This window comes from Eschrichtius robustus, chromosome 8 (genome assembly GCF_028021215.1).
Source record: "Eschrichtius robustus isolate mEscRob2 chromosome 8, mEscRob2.pri, whole genome shotgun sequence".
Classification (NCBI taxonomy): domain Eukaryota; kingdom Metazoa; phylum Chordata; class Mammalia; order Artiodactyla; family Eschrichtiidae; genus Eschrichtius; species Eschrichtius robustus.
The window spans coordinates 104,811,312-104,831,309 of record NC_090831.1 but is presented as its reverse complement, the minus strand read 5'-3'; the positions used below and the strand labels follow the sequence as shown (position 1 = coordinate 104,831,309).

The 19,998-nt window shown below is 36.9% G+C and overlaps 1 protein-coding gene across 1 annotated transcript in view; it reads left to right on the top strand.

Annotated features, from left to right (window-relative positions):
* Window positions 1-19,998, top strand: part of GRM8 (glutamate metabotropic receptor 8) — a 778,703-nt gene that overhangs the window by 680,422 nt on the left and 78,283 nt on the right. Inside the window, exon 8 of the mRNA XM_068550083.1 lies at window positions 11,733-12,668. Coding sequence (XP_068406184.1) covers window positions 11,733-12,668 — 936 coding nt within the window. The remainder of the gene's footprint in view (window positions 1-11,732; window positions 12,669-19,998) is intronic.

The window sequence follows — 19,998 nt, the reverse complement described above, 5'->3', positions numbered from 1 at the left end:
TCAATACATAAGGCAAATACTAACAGCCATAAATGGAGAAATCGACAGTAACACAATCATAGTAGGGGACTTTAACACCCCACTTTCACCAATGGACAGATCATCCTAAATAAAAATAAATAAGGAAACACAAGCTTTAAGTGATACATTAAACAAGATGGACTTAATTGATATTAATAAGACATTCCATCCAAAAACAACAGAATACACGTTCTTCTCAAGTGCTCATGGAACATTCTCCAGGATAGAACATATCTTGGGTCACAAATCAAGCCTTGGTAAATTTAAGAAAATTGAAATTGTATCAAGTATCTCTTCTGACCACAACGCTATGAGACTAGATATCAGTTACAGGAAAAAATCTGTAAGAAATACAAACACATGGAGGCTAAACAATACACTACTAAATAACCAAGAGATCACTGAAGAAATCAAAGAGGAAATAAAAAAAATACCTAGAAGCAAATGACAATGAAAACACAACGACCCAAAACCTATGGGATGCAGCAAAAGCAGTTCTAAGAGGGAAGTTTCTAGCAATACCATCCTACCACAAGAAAGAAGAAAAATCTCAAATAACTAACCTAACCTTATACCTAAAGCAATCAGAGAAAGAAGAACAAAAAAACCCCAGTTAGCTGAAGAAAAGAAATCATACAGATCAGATCAGAAATAAATGAAAAAGAAATGAAGGAAACGATAGCAAAGATGAATAAAACTAAAAGCTGGTTCTTTGAGAAGATAAACAAAACTGATAAACCATTAGCCAGACTTATCAAGAAAAAAAGGGAGAAGACTCAAATCAATAGAGTTAGAAATGAAAAAGGAGAAGTAACAACTGACACTGCAGAAATACAAAGGATCATGAGAGATTACTACAAGCAACTCTATGCCAATAAAATGGACAACCTGGAAGAAATGGACAAATTCTTAGGAAAGCACAACCTTCTGAGACTGAACCAAGAAGAAATAGAAAATATAAACAGACCAATCACAATCACTGAAATTGAGACTGTGCTTAAAAGTCTTCCAACAAACAAAAGCCCAGGACCAGATGGCTTCACAGGAGCAATCTGTCAAACATTTAGAGAAGAGCTAACACCTATCCTTCTCAAGCTCTTCCAAAATATAGCAGAGGGAGGAACACTCCCAAACTCATTCTACGTGGCCACAATCACCCTGATACCAAAACCAGACAAAGATGTCACAAAGAAAGAAAACTACAGGCCAATATCACTGTTAAACATAGATGCAAAAATCCTCAACAAAATACTAGCAAACAGTATCCAACAACACATTAAAAGGATCATACGCCATGATCAAGTGGAGTTTATCCCAGGAATGCAAGGATTCTTCAACATATGCAAATCAATCAATGTGATACACCATATTAACAAATTGAAGGAGAAAAACCATATGATCATCTCAATAGATGCAGAAAAAGCTTTCGACAAAATTCAATACCCATTTATGATAAAAACCCTCCAGAAAGTAGGCATAGACGGAACTTACCTCAAAATAATAATGACCATATATGCCAAACCCACAGACAACATCGTTCTCAATGGTGAAAAACTGAAACCATTTCCTCTAAGATCAGGAACAAGACACAGTTGTCCACTCTCACCACTATTATAGTTTAGTATACACATAGTTTTGTCATTGTTTGCAGATGACATGATATTATACATAGAGAATCCTAAAGATGTGACTGGAAAACTACTAGAACTAATCAATGAATTTGGTAAGGTAGCAGGATACAAAATTAATGCACAGAAGTCTCTTGCATTCCTATACACTAATGATGAAAAATCCGAAAGAGAAATTAAGGAAACACTCCCATTTACCATTGCAACAAAAAGAATAAAATACCTAGGAATAGACCTACCTAAGGAGACAAAAGACCTGTATGCAGAAAACTATAAGACACTGATGAAAGAAATTAAAAATTATACAAATATATGGAGAGATATACCATGTTCTTGGATGGGAAGAATCAACATCGTGAAAATGACTATATTACCCAAAGCAATCTACAGATTCAATGCAATCCCTATCAAACTACCAATGGCATTTTTCACAGAACTAGAACAAAAAATTTCACAATTTGTATGGAAACACAAAAGACCCCAAATAGCCAAAGCAATCTTGAGAAAGAAAAACGGAGCTGGAGGAATCAGGCTTCCGGACTTCAGACTATACTACACAGCTACAGTAATCAAGACAGTATGGTACTGGCACAAAAACAGAAATATAGATCAATGGAACAGGATAGAGAGCCCAGAGGTAAACCCACACACATATGGTCATTTTATTTTTGATAAAGGAGGCAAGAATATACAATGGATAAAAGACTGCCTCTTCAATAAGTGGTGCTGGGACAACTGGAAAGCTACATGAAAAAGAAAGAAATTAGAACACTCCCTAACACGATCCACAAATATAAACTCCAAGTGGCTTAAAGACCCAAATGTAAGGCCAGACACTATCAAACTCTTAGAGGAAAAGATAGGCAGAACACTGTATGACATAAATCACAGCAAGATCCTTTTTGACCCACCTCCTAGAGAAATGGAAAGAAAAACAAAAATAAACAAATGGGACCTCATGAAACTTAAAAGCTTTTGCACAGCAAAGGAAACCATAAAGAAGACAAAAAGACAACTCTCAGAATGTGAGAAAATATTTGCAAATGAAGAAGCTAACAAAGGATTAATCTCCAAAATTTACAAGCAGCTCATGCAGCTCAATATCAAAAAAACAAACAACCCAATCCAAAACTGGGCAGAAGACCTAATTAGACATTTCTCCAGAGAAGATACACAGATTGCCAACAAACACATGAAAGGATGCTCAACATCACTAATCATTAGAGAAATGCAAATCAAAACTACAATGAGGTATCACCTCACACCAGTCAGAATGGCTATCATCAAAAAATCTACAAACAATAAATGCTGGGGAGGGTGTGGAGAAAAGGGAACCCTCTTGCACTGTTGGTGGGAATGTAAATTGATACAGCCACTATAGAGAACAGTATGGAGGTTCTTTAAAATTTGAAAATAGAACTACCATACGACCCCAAAATCCCACTACTGGGCATATACCCTGAGAAAAGCATAATTCAAAAAGAGTCATGTACCACAGTGTTCATTGCAGCTCTATTTACAATAGCCAGGACATGGAAGCTACTTAAGTGTCCATTGACAGATGAATGGATAAAGAAGATGTGGCACATATATACAATGGAATATTACTCAGCCATAAAAAGAAACGAGATTGAGTTTTGTAGTGGATGGACCTAGAGTCTGTCATACAGAGTTAAGTAAGTCAGAAAGAGAAAAACAAATACTGTGGGCTAACACATATATATGGAATCTAAAAAAAAAAAAAAAAATGGTTCTGAAGAACCTAGGGGCAGGGCAGGAATAAAGACGCAGATGTAGAGAATGGATTTGAGGACACGGGGAGTGGGAAGGGTAAGCTGGGACGAAGTGAGAGAGTGGCATGGACATATATACACTACCAAATGTAAAATAGATAGCTAGTGGGAAGCAGCTGCATAGCATAGGGAGATCAGCTCGGTGCTTTGTGACCACCTAGAGGGGTGGGATAGGGAGGGTGGGAGGGAGACACAAGAGGGAGGAGAAATGGGGATATATGTATATGTATAGCTGTTTCACTTTGTTATACAGCAGAAACTAACACACCATTGTAAAGCAATTATACTCCAATAAAGATGTTAAAAAAAAAAAGTCAACTTGAGGTTCCTTTCCAGACCTATTAAATTGTAATATCTCAGGACTGGGACCCAGTGAGATGTATTTTGTGTAAACCCTGTAAGAGATTCTGAGGAGCATAATTTAAAATTCAGAAAATCTCTTATTTAAATAAAAAGAAAATCAAATAAATAAATGCATAATTACATACTGTAAGGTTGCCATTGAAGAAGACTAGAAGGTGCTGTGTGTTGTATAATAAGGGATTAAGGAGGGTTGACACCTAATTACCTGGGAGTTAGGCATGGGGAGAGATCATGCCTGGCCATGTGATTAATCAGAGATGAGGTTGAAGTAAGTGAAATGCTAAGGATGACTCTCAAACACAAGCTTGGATGGCATTGTTTGGTTCCTCTTTTTTCTCTTGCCACCCTTATCTCTGTTTTCTTCACTGTATCTTAAATCCAGACCATCTTCTTCATCACCACTGCTTCTAACGGTTCACAGGCTCTTGTTTTGCCTGGAATCATGACATTATTCCCCTATTTCTTATCCTTGCCTCTGTATCACTCTTTTCCCTGATCTCTCACCACAGTGATCTCCAAAATAAAAAAATATATCTTTTATATATTTATATAAAGTTTTATATTTATAGTTTACATGTGATCACGCATTTGGTTAAAATCCTTTAAACATCCTCTATGGCCTTGAGAATAAAATCTGAAAACCAAAACCTGGTGCTACTTACAGCATCCTTCATGCTCACTGCCGTTCTTTGGATTCCTGTCACCATTGCCTTTCATCTGGCATTCTGCAACAGCCTCAGCGTGATTGGTGATTGACCCATATCTAGTCTTGGGTTCCTTCAGTCTTCTACCTTTCAGCGCAGCAATTCCTCTAAACGATAAAGCTCATCATCCCTATCTTTGTTATAACCCTTCAGAGGATCCCAACTACCACCTTCAAGATAATATCCAAACTACTCTCAATGGCTTATAAGGTTCTTCACGATCTAGCATCACCTCTATTCCCTAGCTTGCTTCTTACCAATTCCCCCAGTGCTTTTATTTATACTTTTGCTATTCTTTATACCTTTAGTTTCTCCAGTTTGTTATGACTTCTTGCCCCTGAATCTTGATGTCTTTTTTTTTTTTTCTTTTTTGGCTTGAGATCCCCTTCCCTGGTTTACCTCCTATACATCCTTCAGGCTGCTGTTCACACATCCCCGAAGCCTATGCTTGGTGGCCCTGCTGGATCCTCTTTTAGCTGTACCACTTCCTCACCCCTTTTCTTTTTGGGGAATTTCATACTGAACTGCGACTGGCCCTCTGCTTAATCTCTTTCCCCACTTGCACTGTCTCTGGAGGCCAGCAACCATGTCTTGGTCACTGTTGAATTCCCACATCGAACCTTGTCTGGAACATGCAATATGGTTTTTTATACAGCAAATGAAGGACTGAGTATTAATACTTCCTGACTGTATCAACATAGTTTGCATATTTAAAAAATAACAGCTTTATTGAGATAATTCAAATGCCATAAAATGTGCCCATTTTAAAATATATAATTCAGTGGCTTTTAGTATATTCACAGAGTTGTGTATCCATTACCACTAATTTTAGACCATTTTCATCACCTCCCAAGAAATCCTGTACCCTTGAGTAGTAACTCTCTATTCTTTTCCCTCCTTAACCCCTAGCAGTCACCAATCTACTGTCTGTCTATGGATTTGCCTATTCTGGACATTTCATATAAATTAAAATCACACACTATATGGTCTTTGTGACTGATTTCTTTCACTTAGCATATTTTCAAGGTTCATCTATTTTATAGCATATAATAGTACTTTATTTCTTTTTAATATTTGGTTGAATAGATAAAGCACATTTTGTTTATGCATATTTGGGTTGTTTCTGCTTTTTTGCTATAATGAGTAATGATGCTGTGAACATTCATGTACAAATTTTTGTGTGAACATATGTCTCCAGTTTTCTTAGATTAAAATTACTTAGGAGTGGAATTGCTAGGTCATATGGCAATTCTGTGTTTAACTTTTGAGGAAGTGCCAAACCGTTGTCCAAAATAACTGCACCATTTTACATTGCCACCAACAATGTAAAGGGTTTTACTCTCTCCGCATCTTCAATAACACTTGATACTGTCTGTATTTTTTATTATGACCATTCTAGTGGGTACTATGGTTTTGATTTGCATTTCTCTTATGACTAATGATGTTAGACATCTTTTCATGTACATATTGGCTACTCATATGTCTTTTTTTGAGAAATGTCTCTTCATTTGCTTATTTTTAATTGGATTGTATGCCTTTTTAACAGTTTAATTCTAAGAGTTTTAAAAAATAAAATCTGGATGTAAGTTCCTTATCAGATATATGATAAGAAAATATTTTTGCCCACTCTGTGGGTTGTCTTTTCACTCTCCTAATGGCATCTGTTGAATCACAAAAGTAATACTGATGAAGTTTAATTTATTTATTTTTATTTTGTTGCTTATTCTTTTGGTATCATGTCTTGTCCCAGCACCATTGTTGAAAAGACTATTTTTTCTCCATTGACTTTTCTTGTCATCATTGTCAAAAATCAATTGACCATACATATAAGAGGTTATCTCTGGGCGCTCAATTTTATTTCAGTAATTAGTCTGTCTTTATGCCAGTATCATGCTGCTTGATTACTACAGCTTTGTAGTAATTTTTAAAATCAGGAAGTGTGAATCTTCCAACTTCACTCTTCACTTTCAAGATCATTTTGTCTATTCTGGGTCCCTTATATTCCCACATGAATTTTAGGATCAACTTGTCAATTTCTGCAAAGAAGCCAGATAAGATTTTAATAGGGATTATGTCAAATCTGTTGATCAGTTTTGTATTTCCATCTTGGCAATGTTAAATCTTCTGATCCATGAACTTGGGACTTCTTTTCATTTATTCATTTCTTTAACTTTCTTGAAATGATATTTTGTAGTTTTTAGTTAAAAAAACTCTTGCACTTTACTTGTTAAGTTTATTCCTAAGTATTTTATTTTTGATGCTATTGTAAATGAAATTTTAAATTGTGTTTTAAATAAGAGTAGTCTTTGCGCTTTTAAAGGTTATGTAGATCTGTAATATCACATAAAACTAGGACTTCAATCTGAGAATCATCTCACACATACTATCTTTTCAAAGGACACTAAACCTACTTACCACTTTGAACAGAAGTAGAAAGCTTTGCATGACCCAAAGGAAAGGATGAATATTACTGAATCAATATATATCTATATACAAACATATTTATATATATGAATGTGTATACTAATATATTGAGAAACTGTATTTTGAGTTGCATTATCAAATTAATTGTGCAACATGTAGTCATTCATATGTGAATCGTCTGATTCACAAAATATGATACCAAATTTTGACATTTTAAATACTCATGCTAATTAAGTGCACTTGTTAAAACTATTGACTATATGGAAATTAACGAGTAAACCTTTGAAAAAATGCCCAGTTTCACTGGAAATGTTTGCATGTACAATCTGCTGTTACATAAGTCAGATGAAGAGTTGGGTTTTTGAATACTGCAGTGGCAAACTGGTCACCAAAATGATTATTAATACTATGCTAATTTATAGAGCAAGATGAAAAGAGCTAGTTAAGGATGGTGTGACTAGACATCAATTATCTTTAAGTGTTATATTTAAAATTTTCCCACATGTATAGTAATCATAACATTGAAGATACCACTTAACATGTGGGAAAAACACTGTAATAGAGGTATTAAATTGAGTGAGAATTTTGTAGTGAATACTGGAAATGATTAATTATAGTGGGGCATTTAATTGGGAAGTAGTCTTGTAGTCCTTTTTTTTCAGGAGTTCTTAAAACTACACAGAAGAAAATTATTCTATAAAAAATAATGTCTTTAATTTATGAAGCATTACTCTAGGTTGATTGGTCTGGGAAGATTAAAGATGAAAAAATGTAAGCACATTCACTCAAAGTTTTGGTTTTGTGGTTGCTGATATATTTGTCTGCAGTAATAATAGAATTTGACAGCAGAAGCCAGTTGATGGCTCACATTCTATGAAATGTACTGGATTGGAGCCTACAGAATGAATCACTATTGGTGAACATTGTCAAGACAGGAATGGGCTATGGTTTTGTCCCTAGAAGGTCTATCTATATAACTATCATCCATTTGTTAGAACACATGTTTGAGACAGAAAACATCCTAATATCAGAATAATGCCAAAGGAGAGGAAGACACATTTTTAAAATGTATGGATATGGCTTCTCTTTTTACGCATTATGAAAGATGGTATTATTTGTTAATATAGCAAAGCAAGAGAGCTGAATGATCTTTGTTGATGCTTTGTAGCATAGTTGTGAAAAATAGGAAGTTTAATTTACTCTCAAGTAGTAGTATTTTTTTTTTTTTTTGATTAATGCCTTGGTGCGTGTGTATTCTTTTTTTTTTTTTTTTTTAATAATTCTTTATTTATTTATTTTTGGCTGTGTTGGGTCTTCATTTCTGTGCGAGGGCTTTCTCCAGTTGTGGCAAGCGGGGGCCACTCTTCATCACGGTGCGCGGGCCTCTCACTATCATGGCCTCTCTTGTTGCGGAGCACAGGCTCCAGACGCGCAGGCTCAGTAGTTGTGGCTCACGGGCCTAGTTACTCTGCGGCATGTGGGATCTTCCCAGACCAGGGCTCGAACCCGTGTCCTCTGCATTGGCAGGCAGATTCTCAACCACTGTGCCACCAGGGAAGCTCCTCAAGTAGTAGTATTTTTAATTTAGCAACATATCCAAAATAAATTATGTGTCTCAAATACTAATGTATTTACAAGATCCTGACTCAAGTGTTCGCTACTTGTTCTTCCTTGGGGTGGATATTGGTTGGTTCCCAGACTTCAACTATGGCATCAAAACACAATACAGTTATACATAAATAGATTCCTTGGTGAAAATGTAGTCATGTATGTTTAACATGTTTACTGAAACATACATAAATTTTCTCCATTATATCAAGAAATGTAACATGTATTGCTTGACCATACTGTTTTTTACTAAAGAAAATTTACAACTTTAAAAAATTGTGGTTTTTTCATTATCTTATAACTTTAATTTTTATTTACGAAAAACATTTTTCCACTAGTTCAGTATTCAGGAAACTGATCAAGAAAATGTAGTACTTAGCTTTTAATGATGAATATTTATCCTCCGTAATGAGACCTATCAGATTTGGATATATTTCTTTGTTAATTAGTCTTATTTCCTTATAGAAAATAAAGTGTACTGAGAGTTAAAGAATTAGACATGTGGGTAGACAAGCTGAACTTTAAGGTCTCTACCAAACTTGAAGTTTAATGTTTCTGAGGTTTTTTTTTTTGGCTGCCTTTTTTTTTTAACGGTAACATTATAAATCTATAGAAGCCCCAAACAAAATGCAATTTTGGTTTTACAATAATTAGCTTTGAAACATAACCTTCACAGAAAGTATTTTATTATCTTATAAGAGTCCATTAGGGTATACAATCAATATTTTAGCTGCTCAAGTGGAGCATTTCATTTTTCTCAATATTTTTGAGATAAGCTACTTTCAATTTAACTTTTTTTTCTTGCCTAATGGAATCTTATACATAAATAAAATAACTTTTCTAAATCATTAAAACCTAATAGACAATTAACAGCGTTATGATAGATTGCTTTTCCTTTGTGGTGAAGAGACAAGGTAGAGCTAATAGTCTTGAGTACCTTTAGGACACATGAAGTACCATCTACTTTCTCAAGGGAGGATATTTGAAATTAAACATGCATGAATTATCTACTCCACCTGGGGGAGATCTGATAGCCCTCAGCAAGTATTGAACTTCAGGGCTACAATTCTCTGCCCTCCACTATTCACCCCATATTCAAGAAAGGAAAGCATCCTTTAGCAATAGATCTATTTATGAGAACAATCTCAGTCACATAGTTCCCAAAGGGGAGGCAACCTTAAGAGTGATGATAGAATATTGCTGACACTAGACACTTTGGGGCATTTTTTTGCTACAAGATAGTTGTCACTACCTTCTCAGTAGATTCTCAGTAGACTACTGTACTGGTGGTGGTCACAGAATGGGTAAGTAAGCTTAATTTGAGCTGCATTAGTTTTCTATTGCTGTGTAACAAATAACTCCATATTTAGCAGCTTACGACAATAAAACACTTATCATCTCACACAGTTCCTGTAGATTGGACATTCAGAAGCAGCTCAGCTGGGTTGTTCTGGCTCAGGGTCTCTCATGAAGTTGCGGTCAAGGTGTCAGCTGGGGCTGCAGTCATCTAGAGGCTTGACTGGAGCCAGACGATTCACTGTCTAGGTGGCTCCCTCACATGCATGGCAAGTGGGTGCTGATTGTGGGCAGGAAGCCTCAGTTCCTTTCCATAGGGCTGCTTGAGAGCTCTCATGACAGTCTGGTTCTCTCCCAGGAGTGAGCAGTCCAAGAGAGAACAAGGCACAGGCTAAAATGTCATTTACGACCTAGCTTCAGAAACCACATGCAGTCATTTCTGGAATATGTTATTGTTTACATAATTCAGCCCTATATAAAGTGGGAGAGGACTCCATGAGTGTGTGGTTCCAGGAGGTGAAGTTATTGGGGGCCATCTTGGAGCCAGACCATCACAGCATATGGTAATTTTTCTTTTGGGTTTTTATAGAGCTGGTCTTGGGAAAATAAGTTTTTTGTTTTATTTATTTATTTTTTTAAACATTCCTTTAGCTCTCCCCTCTGTGCCTCTTTGAGCTATACTTTATTTCTAGAACCCAGTACTTCCAAGTTGACTCCTTCTTCCTCAGGGGTGCCCTTCCCGTCCTTCCTTGCTCACAAATTCAACAAATATTTGAGGACAAATTGTGTGTCAATCACTGTTTGTTCACATCAGTGAACAAAATCCTTCCATTCATAGAGCTTATCTTTTATATAGTAGTAGCTTTTCATAATGAGTTGTCTCCTATGATCCATAATTTCTGGTTTGTCTTATTAGCATTCTGTGGGATCTGATGCTATTTCCAGGTGATAGTGTCAGAACTGATTTGACTTGTAGGACACCCAGATGGTGTCCAAGGATTGCTTGGTGGTGTGGGAAACCCCACTTCCCTTGCCCCCTCACATTGGAATCGGGTCCAGAACCTTCAGTAAACAGATTTAAGGAAAGAGGTCAATGATTGGCAAAATTCCCTTAAAATAACAAGTTTGTTTTAATAGAGGTATTCTGTCATCTAATTCAAAAGAGTACGATGGAACTTTAAGGCCCTTAAGCAGAGAGAGATCATAGCAGGGGAACTCGCTCATTTGTGCCAATTTCACTGCTTTAAGCCTACTTTTGTTCAATGGAAAACATAACCGTCAAGCTATCTCACTCAGCACGGTCTTTTCCACAATGTGAAAATGCAAGAGTGGGGGAATAAGTGAATTTTAAGCTTAAACAGGCAAAAACATTAATATAGTTATCACCATGAACACATGAGGAGGAGTGTCAGAGATTAAAGTAGCTAGTTTTGCCATTTCCTTTCAAAATTGACACAGTGAGATTTGAATTTCCCCAAATATGGTGGAAAGACTTGGATCACCATTTCTATGTGTGTTTATAGCCTAGCCAGTGTTTCAAGGATTCTGTCATTTATATCTGAGCTTAGCTCTAACATGTTTTTCCATGGGACTCTTTTTTTTTTTCTGTTTTAAAACTGTTTGGGCCATTAAATCTTTCTCCAAATGTCAGATTGCTCAACACCAAGGAGGTAAATGGAACGTAATGACACTCATCAAGTTGATGATGTGAATGATTTATTGGACCCAATCATTTAGCACTTTCATAAAGTCAATATCAGGGAAAGAAACCCTGGGCTCTTATTATGGTAAACTGTACTGTCAGCATTCAGTGATTTATTACAAACCTGTGGCTAGGATTAGGATATTATAAATGGGGGAAAAATGGAAGGCTCATGAATATTTTATACCCACAGGTGGAAGACATGCAGTGGGCCAATAGAGAGCACACTCAACCAGCGTCTGTCTGCAGCCTGCCCTGTAAGCCCGGGGAGAGGAAGAAAACGGTGAAAGGAGTTCCTTGCTGCTGGCACTGCGAGCGCTGTGAAGGTTACAACTACCAGGTGGATGAGCTCTCCTGCGAACTCTGCCCTTTGGATCAGAGACCAGACGTCAACCGCACAGGCTGTCAGCTCATCCCCATCATCAAACTCGAGTGGCATTCTCCCTGGGCTGTGGTGCCTGTGTTCGTTGCCATATTGGGAATCATCGCCACCACCTTTGTGATCGTGACCTTTGTCCGCTATAACGACACACCTATTGTGAGGGCTTCGGGACGCGAACTTAGTTACGTGCTCCTAACGGGGATTTTTCTCTGTTATTCAATCACCTTTTTAATGATTGCAGCACCAGATACAATCATCTGCTCCTTCCGACGGATCTTCCTAGGACTCGGCATGTGTTTCAGCTATGCAGCCCTTCTTACCAAAACAAACCGAATCCACCGAATATTTGAGCAGGGGAAGAAATCTGTCACAGCACCCAAGTTTATCAGTCCAGCATCCCAGCTGGTGATCACCTTCAGCCTGATCTCCATCCAGCTCCTGGGAGTGTGTGTCTGGTTTGTTGTGGACCCACCGCACATCGTCATTGACTATGGAGAACAGCGGACTCTAGACCCGGAGAACGCCAGGGGAGTGCTCAAGTGTGACATCTCTGATCTCTCGCTCATTTGTTCACTAGGGTACAGTATCCTGTTGATGGTAACTTGTACTGTTTATGCCATTAAAACAAGAGGAGTTCCAGAGACTTTCAATGAAGCCAAACCTATTGGATTTACCATGTATACCACCTGCATCATTTGGTTAGCTTTCATCCCCATCTTTTTTGGTACAGCCCAGTCAGCAGAAAAGGTAAGTGGCAAGAAATGCCAACCCTTTTCCTGGATTTAACTTCTTCCTTTAGGATGCTTTCCCTTCTTTCTTTTTGGTTCACTTATATTCTCTCAAGAAGCTTCAGTGTTTTATATATATATATTCAAGGTCACTTTGCTCTGAATATGTGTTGACTAAGGCTGATTTTCTATGAAAAACACTTTAATGTGTCCTCCTTGGCAAGGTTGAAGATTGACAGAGCTCACATCACTTTCTGGGTCCCTTTTCCTAGTTCTGTTATCGACTAACATAACTTCTTTTCCAAACGTTAAAAGAGGAAGGGAGAAAAGGCAGACATGATTCACAGGGGTGAGCTATTCCAGAGGTATCTCAATGCATGACAAATGCCTCCTTTCCCAGTTCTAATGTTACTCTCAGAAAAAGCTATTCCTTAATAATTATGATGGTTTTAGTCACAGAAGCAAACTGCAACAGCAAAAGCTAAGTGGCTTAATTCAATCTGAACCGTCGTACTATTTCTCTTTAGCCCCCATTCTTATTATTTTTCCATATGAGGAGGATGATGGTGAGGGATGAAAGAAGAAGCAATGGGCGATTATATAATGCAGTTTATATTTTTTTAGAAGTTGAAGATCAATTGAATTTCCTGAAATAATTTTCTTTTGTTACTAATCTTCCATTAACTTCGCCACACAAAACACTGCATGTAAAGAACATCTGTGTGTGAAAGGAAATACATGCTGAACTGGATGTGTGTATTTCTATGTATAGAAAAGCAGAGAACTAACATTAACCATGACTTCCAAGGTTTGGGTGATGTGACGGAGACAACCAGTTTGAAAAACAAAGGCAAATGCTACCATTCTAAAGGGATAGCTCTTCAGCCCTAATGGGCACATGAGAAAGTTCTTCTCTCAGAGTAAGGATGTAAAGATTATTCCATCCTCCATCATCAGAAGTCGTGAGGAAGTCCAAACGTCCGGGGGTGGGGGGAATTATATTCCCTAGGTTCTAACATTCCAAGTAAGGTCCCACATGACTCTTAAAATTCCAACTAATTCAGAGGAAAAAATACTCAACAAGGGCATGGAGAGCTCATTAGTATGAGCATTCATCCCTTACTTGATCAATGTGGTCTTCAACTTTGAAAGACAAAAAAGGTACTTCAGCAAACCTGCTGCTGAATAGAGCAAACTTGCCATGGGTTCCAGACCTGTGACCTTTCTTGACTTGAATGGCCTGATGAAAGTCCACGAATATTTTATGTAGGACCATGCTCATGGCGGGAAAATAAAGTAAGACAGTTTGGGACACTAAACCTAACAACTAGAAAACATTATATCTGGACATACACAGATGTGAATTTATTAGGATCAAACTTGTAAATTTAACTTAGGAAGGGATTTGTCGCTCAAAGTTTATTAGGTCTGTTTGGACATGGTTAGTTGGACTAGTCAGGGAAAAATATTGTTTTTTAGTGTCTAGAAATGTCCACATTATGTGAATTATTGATAACATCAACCTAACTGGTACTTGTATTTGTGTTTGAACCTAGAACTGTCTTTTTTAACATAGTGTTTTATCTAGAGAGGGCCATAGGAAGTTTATTTTGTTTTCTTGCGGACAACAAATATTTAACCAAACAAAATCTGAGTTCTGATACCTAACTCCCTTTTCTTTTGTTTTCTCTTCCTTTACATTTTATAAAAGACAGTCTACTCTTACTTTTCATATTGTGACTTCAAGGATCTGGGGGAGCAAATATAAGTGCTAATAAGATGTTATTTCTATTCAGGGAACTCGTTCAGTGACTCAATTTTTAGAAGAAATTTTTAGAATAAATAAAATCGTGGTCCTACAGCAAGCTATTGGACACCTTCATAGTAATTCAAACATGCATCATAGTAAGTTTTTTTTAAGGTAACTGAAAAAAAAAATGACCATTTTCTCTCAGATCAAGAACTCTGCAGAGTTGCAGCTGTCCCCTGAGGAGCAGTGATGGAGACAGTAAGAGTTTCAGGATGAGATGGACACATGAATAAGCCAGGGCTGGAGGCTGCCCAGTGCTGGGCCTGTGGGAGCTATACATCCATCTGAAAACCTGGAGTGTATGTACATACTTATCAGGGTGGATTTATCAATGCCTCCAGAGAGATGACTGAATGCTAGTCAGAATTCTTTTTTCTTTTTTAGCTTTGTGCAATCGAAGTAAGTCAGAGAAGCACACTGTAAGACAAATTTATAAAATATGTTAATGGAATTTATTTGTATTCATGATATGATTGAATGTGGAAATGAGTGAAGAAATCAAGAAGAAACACTAATTCTAGGAATTTTCAGAACATTGGAAAGTGCTCAAATTATGTAGTTAGGCTTGGAGTTGCTGAATTTAGACCAGCTCTACATCAAGAGCTATTATCTGATAAGTAGCTAAGATTTGCTACTGAAGTATTTTGTGTAATACACTTATGTGTCATCCTAACACTTCACGTTAAAATTTGCTTCCTGCTATTCTCTGTCAAAGTATCTTTAATTACTCAAAACAATACACAGAATGTTTGAGAGTGTTTATTTTTTCACGTTGCTAAAATTATTGACACAGATATTAAAAGTGAATACAACTTTTATATCTCCAAAGGCAGGCTTTCTCTAAGTTTTCTTGACTTTGGACGACCAAAGAGCTGGTCAGTTCTCCATTCTCCTTTATAATGCTCAGCCAGTTAACCCCACGTGATCAGCTTGAAGTGTTTGCAACAGTCAGGAGGCACACACAGCCATTAATTCAGCAGATCCTCATTGAGCATTGTGTCCAGCATTGTGCTAATTATTGAACCATGTCGGTCAGTTTCCCCGAGCCTTCCTTGTACAAAGGCTCAGCCTGTCTCCCAGCTGATGCTGCCTGATGCCTGTCATCACCAGCAAGTGCCAGGTTCCAGGGCAGGAGAAGATCAGGCTCAAGGGCAGGGGGAGATGGTGAGGAGTCAGATGTGAGATGAGAAAGCGAAGAAAAGAACTATGCATCCTGTAACTATACATCAGTGACACAGAATTTATAACATGGAAGAGCAAAATTTCTTCCAGTATGCATTTAATTATGTTTCATGGAGTCATGTCTACAGGAAAAAAACCCATCTAGCCACACAGGTCTCTTTGAAATTACAAGAGAAGTAGGAATAAAAAGTAAAATTAGTTGAATAATTTAGACAGATGTTTTAGAAAACCTCTGAGTAAAATCAAGTTATAAAGGGACATTTGTAGCATTCATGAGGACAGACAGCTCTCCAAAGTATGTCTTCATCCAATGATAAAACACCATTTAATTTCCCCACATTCTTTTTTTTCAGATTTCAAAATCAAGATGAATCATGTTTTTTCCAATAGATTTTAATGACTTTATTAGCTTTATATCTACTGCGGCATTTTACTAAATCATAGTTTAAATGCACTTTCTTTTTTCCTATAAAAAGGTGGTGTGAAGGAAGGGCAGACACACTGCGGCACAGAAAGGGACCAACTCAAACTTTCATAATTGGGTTGAAAAGACAAAAAATTAAAATATAATTAATGTAATAGTCAGGAAGAGAATCCTCAGGGATGGTTAGGGGCTGTTAGGATGGCAGAAATCTCTTAAATACATGTCTTACCATCTCTAATTGGGTTCATAAAGCCTAGATAATCAGACAAAGGTTATGACACTGCTAAGCTCCAAGGAGCACAGTACTTCAACCAGAGAATAGGATGGAAACAAAACAAAACACCCTCAAAACAGAAAAGAAAATAAAACTCGAAAATGTCAAACACCCCATATGTCCCAAACCAGCCTTTCTTCTTTCACCTTCTGGATAAGTCGTGCAGCCTCTATTTAGTAACTTAAGTCAAAAACCTGGAGTTATCTTAGACCCCTCCCTTTACTCACACTCACGTACTCTCACCTTCAAATGTCATCCTTTATCAGTTCATGGAGGGTAAGCCATGTTTGTCTGATATATATCTGAATGAATGCATCTCTTAACATAGAGACTTTCATGTAGTATATTCTCAATAAATACCTATTGAATGAGTAAATAGAGTCCCTTGCACAATAATGACATACTATAATAATAAAAATGCTTATTATTTAAGTTAGAGTATGGCATAATGGTAACCTTATATAGTCATCATATTGTGATCCCCACTGCAACTTTTTTTTTTCTGAAAAATAAGTTTTCTCCTTTGAATGATGGGCCAAATACATTTCTTTCTAAAAATTTTGTCAGTATCACTTATTCTGATATAGGACTGCTAAATATTTAAGGAGAAATATGAAAAGGAATTCTAATAGCTGTCCTTAGTTCTGTCTAAAATACACAAAACAAAGGAGAATTGATGCTATTTTCCAGATGCTTTGCCATGTCAAAAGTATCTCCCTTATTCTTTTACTCTGTCTGTCAGTTATAAGGTGAATGAGTGGAGTGAGGAAGAGCATAAGCTCTCGAGTGGGAGGATGTGGATTCAAATCCTGCAGCTCTGCTAAACTAGCTGAGAAAAGTCAGTTAAGAGGCTAAATTTGTGCAGATAGAAATACATTCCCTGGGGAATGCAAAACTCAGATATAAAGCAGCATAAAGCATTTGCCTGCCATCTGTGCCCAGCCCTATTCACAAACTAAAGCAGACTTGAGTTCATACCATCTAGGAAAGGGCAGGAAGACGATTGACTTAAAAAAATCCTCTCGTCTCATTATGGTGTATTTTTGTCTTAATAGATGCCTCATGGTAGTTTTGCTGAGAGTTACATGCTATGAGTCATGAGACATATTTAGCACACAATAGGCAATCAATAGATACTGGCTGTTATTACGATTAGGCTGTATTTTCACGAGGGCAGGGATCTTATTTTATTTTGCTCACCATCATCTCCTTGACACCTAGCATAAAACCGTGCCCGGAATGGGTTCTCCAAAAATATTTGTTTAATGATTGAATGCATTTAAAATTATCCAGATAATTGCATCAATTTCTCCAGCCGTCTATGGAGCTTCCCAACCAGACATGTTTTCTCAAACACAGGGGCTTGCCTGAGGGTAGAGCACACAAGATTACAAAAGTTAAAGATGGAGACAAGAATCTGCAGGACTAGGCAGAAAGAGAAGAGAGTGTTGTTCCTGAGGCAGTATGTAACTGCCTCCATATATTTAGCAGAAAATACTAGAAGAGAGGAAAGCAGAAAGCAGTTGCTGAACTACTTGGGTTAAAATTGAAAAGCAGTTTTTTTCATCAGAAAGCACTTGCTGAAATACTTGGGTTAAAATTGAAAAGTTGAATAACTCTAACAAGAGTTGTGAGAGGTAGTTCTGAAAACAATGATAAAATCCCTGCTTTAAGGAATAGTCCAGATGAGACGAGAACAGCCTGAAAACCTGTGGTAAGAATGTCAATATAAACTAGATAGCAATGGAAGTAATTTTCAGAAGAGATCAGACCAACCATAACTGTCTCCTAACTTTTCTCCATTTCTGTGGAAAGGAGGGAAATGGAAACAATGATCAGTAACCATCTTGTGTGTCTGTAATTGCTGTAAACCTTATAGCGTTTTCTTTCCTTGTTCACTTACAGTCATTTGAAGCTGATTCCTTTAAAGGAATCCCAGGTTGCAGAACTATTTCAGGTATTATGGTGGATTGTGTCCAGGCAAGATTAATCATACCAGCCTGTTACAATCAACTCTGGAAGGAAAAACCAAATAAAAAAAGGAAAAAGAAAAAAAAACAACTGGAAAAGAAAACATTTATAGAATCTCATTTATGCACTCAGTAAAAATGATATGCTTGTGAAGGTATAGAAGAAAAAAATGAAATTAAGGAGATTCTAGGGCACAGTGTAGGCAAGTCTGTTAAGTAGCTCTTCTAGAGAAGGCTGCCTTAGCCAGGCTTATTACTTTTTTCCCTTTGTGCTACATATTACTGCTGCAGAATATTACCAACTTACACATTTAGGGCAACTCTTTGTGGGGATGCCTATCTAACTGGACAGCGCAAAGAAATATTTGCTCCATGAACCTTGCTTCGATTCCATGATCCCACTTTTTTGGTGCTCAGATGAAGCTGTGTGGTCTGGGGATACTTAATTGAAACATTTGGTGAGATTGTGGTATTCACACATTTCTCTCTCTCTCTCTCTCTCTTTAATTGAAATTGAATTTACAAAGGATTTGAATTTTCTATACCCAAGTTACAATAAATTAATCAATTAGACAATTTAGATAGTCAACCTGGGAATTTAGTCCTAGAGTTCACATATCTCACTAAAATGGTTTGGCTTTCTTAATATCTTTGAAATGCTGTAGAACTAGATTTGATTAAGACCAAAATGTGAATGTCTTCTGAGACATAGTGACCATGACTTTATTTTAAAATGTTTAGCAGGAATACCATACAAATAGACTTATTTTTTTTTCTATATAGGCAGAACTTTAATGACATCCCAGACTGTTCATAGTACAGAACACAGTGACTAATTTACTTATGTAACTTCAAATTGCATTTTCCATGATTCAGTAGCTGCTTATATCTCATGGAGCACACAGGGTGCCAGGAGGAGCAGATTGCAAGCAAATAGTTCCTTTTGGCTGTAACCATATATACATTTTTAGGTTGGGAAATTTTTTTTTAATCTCTAAATACAGTATCACATGGATTAGTACCACCCATCCCAAAGTGTAGAGAAATATTTAACCAAATATTAGTATAAATTCCAGGCTATTTAAAATGAGTGCAAAGCAGATTTATTTGCATCATTAAAAGAAATATAAAAAATACTTAGTCTGGCTTCTGGTTCAAGATATGGGCTGGCACAAACATATATATCGATTGCCTCTAAGGTGATAATGAAATGAAAAGAAGAAGGAAAGAAAAGGAAAAGAAAATAAGGGAAGAAAAGGGGGATGGGAGAGGGAGAGAAAGGGAGGGAGGGAGAGAGAGAGCCAGAGAGAGAGGGTCATTCTAAGCATAGCTCAGAGATATTGAGGGTTTGGTTCCAGACCCCACACGATAAAGCAAGTAACACAATAACGCGAGTCACAGAGATTTTTTTGGTTTCCCAGTGTGAATAAAATTTATGTTTCTACTACACTGTAGTCTATTAACTGTGCAATAGCATTGTATCTAAAAAATGTACATTATTTAATTTAAAATCTTTATTGCTAAAAAATGCTATAATCTGGAGCCTTCAGAGAATCATATCTTTTGTCTGGTAGAAGGTCTTGCCTTGATTTTGACTGCTGCTGGCTGATCAGGGTGGTGGATGCTGAAGATTGGGGTGGAGCTGTGGAAATTTCTTAAAATAAGAAAGTGGTGAAGTTCGCCTCATTG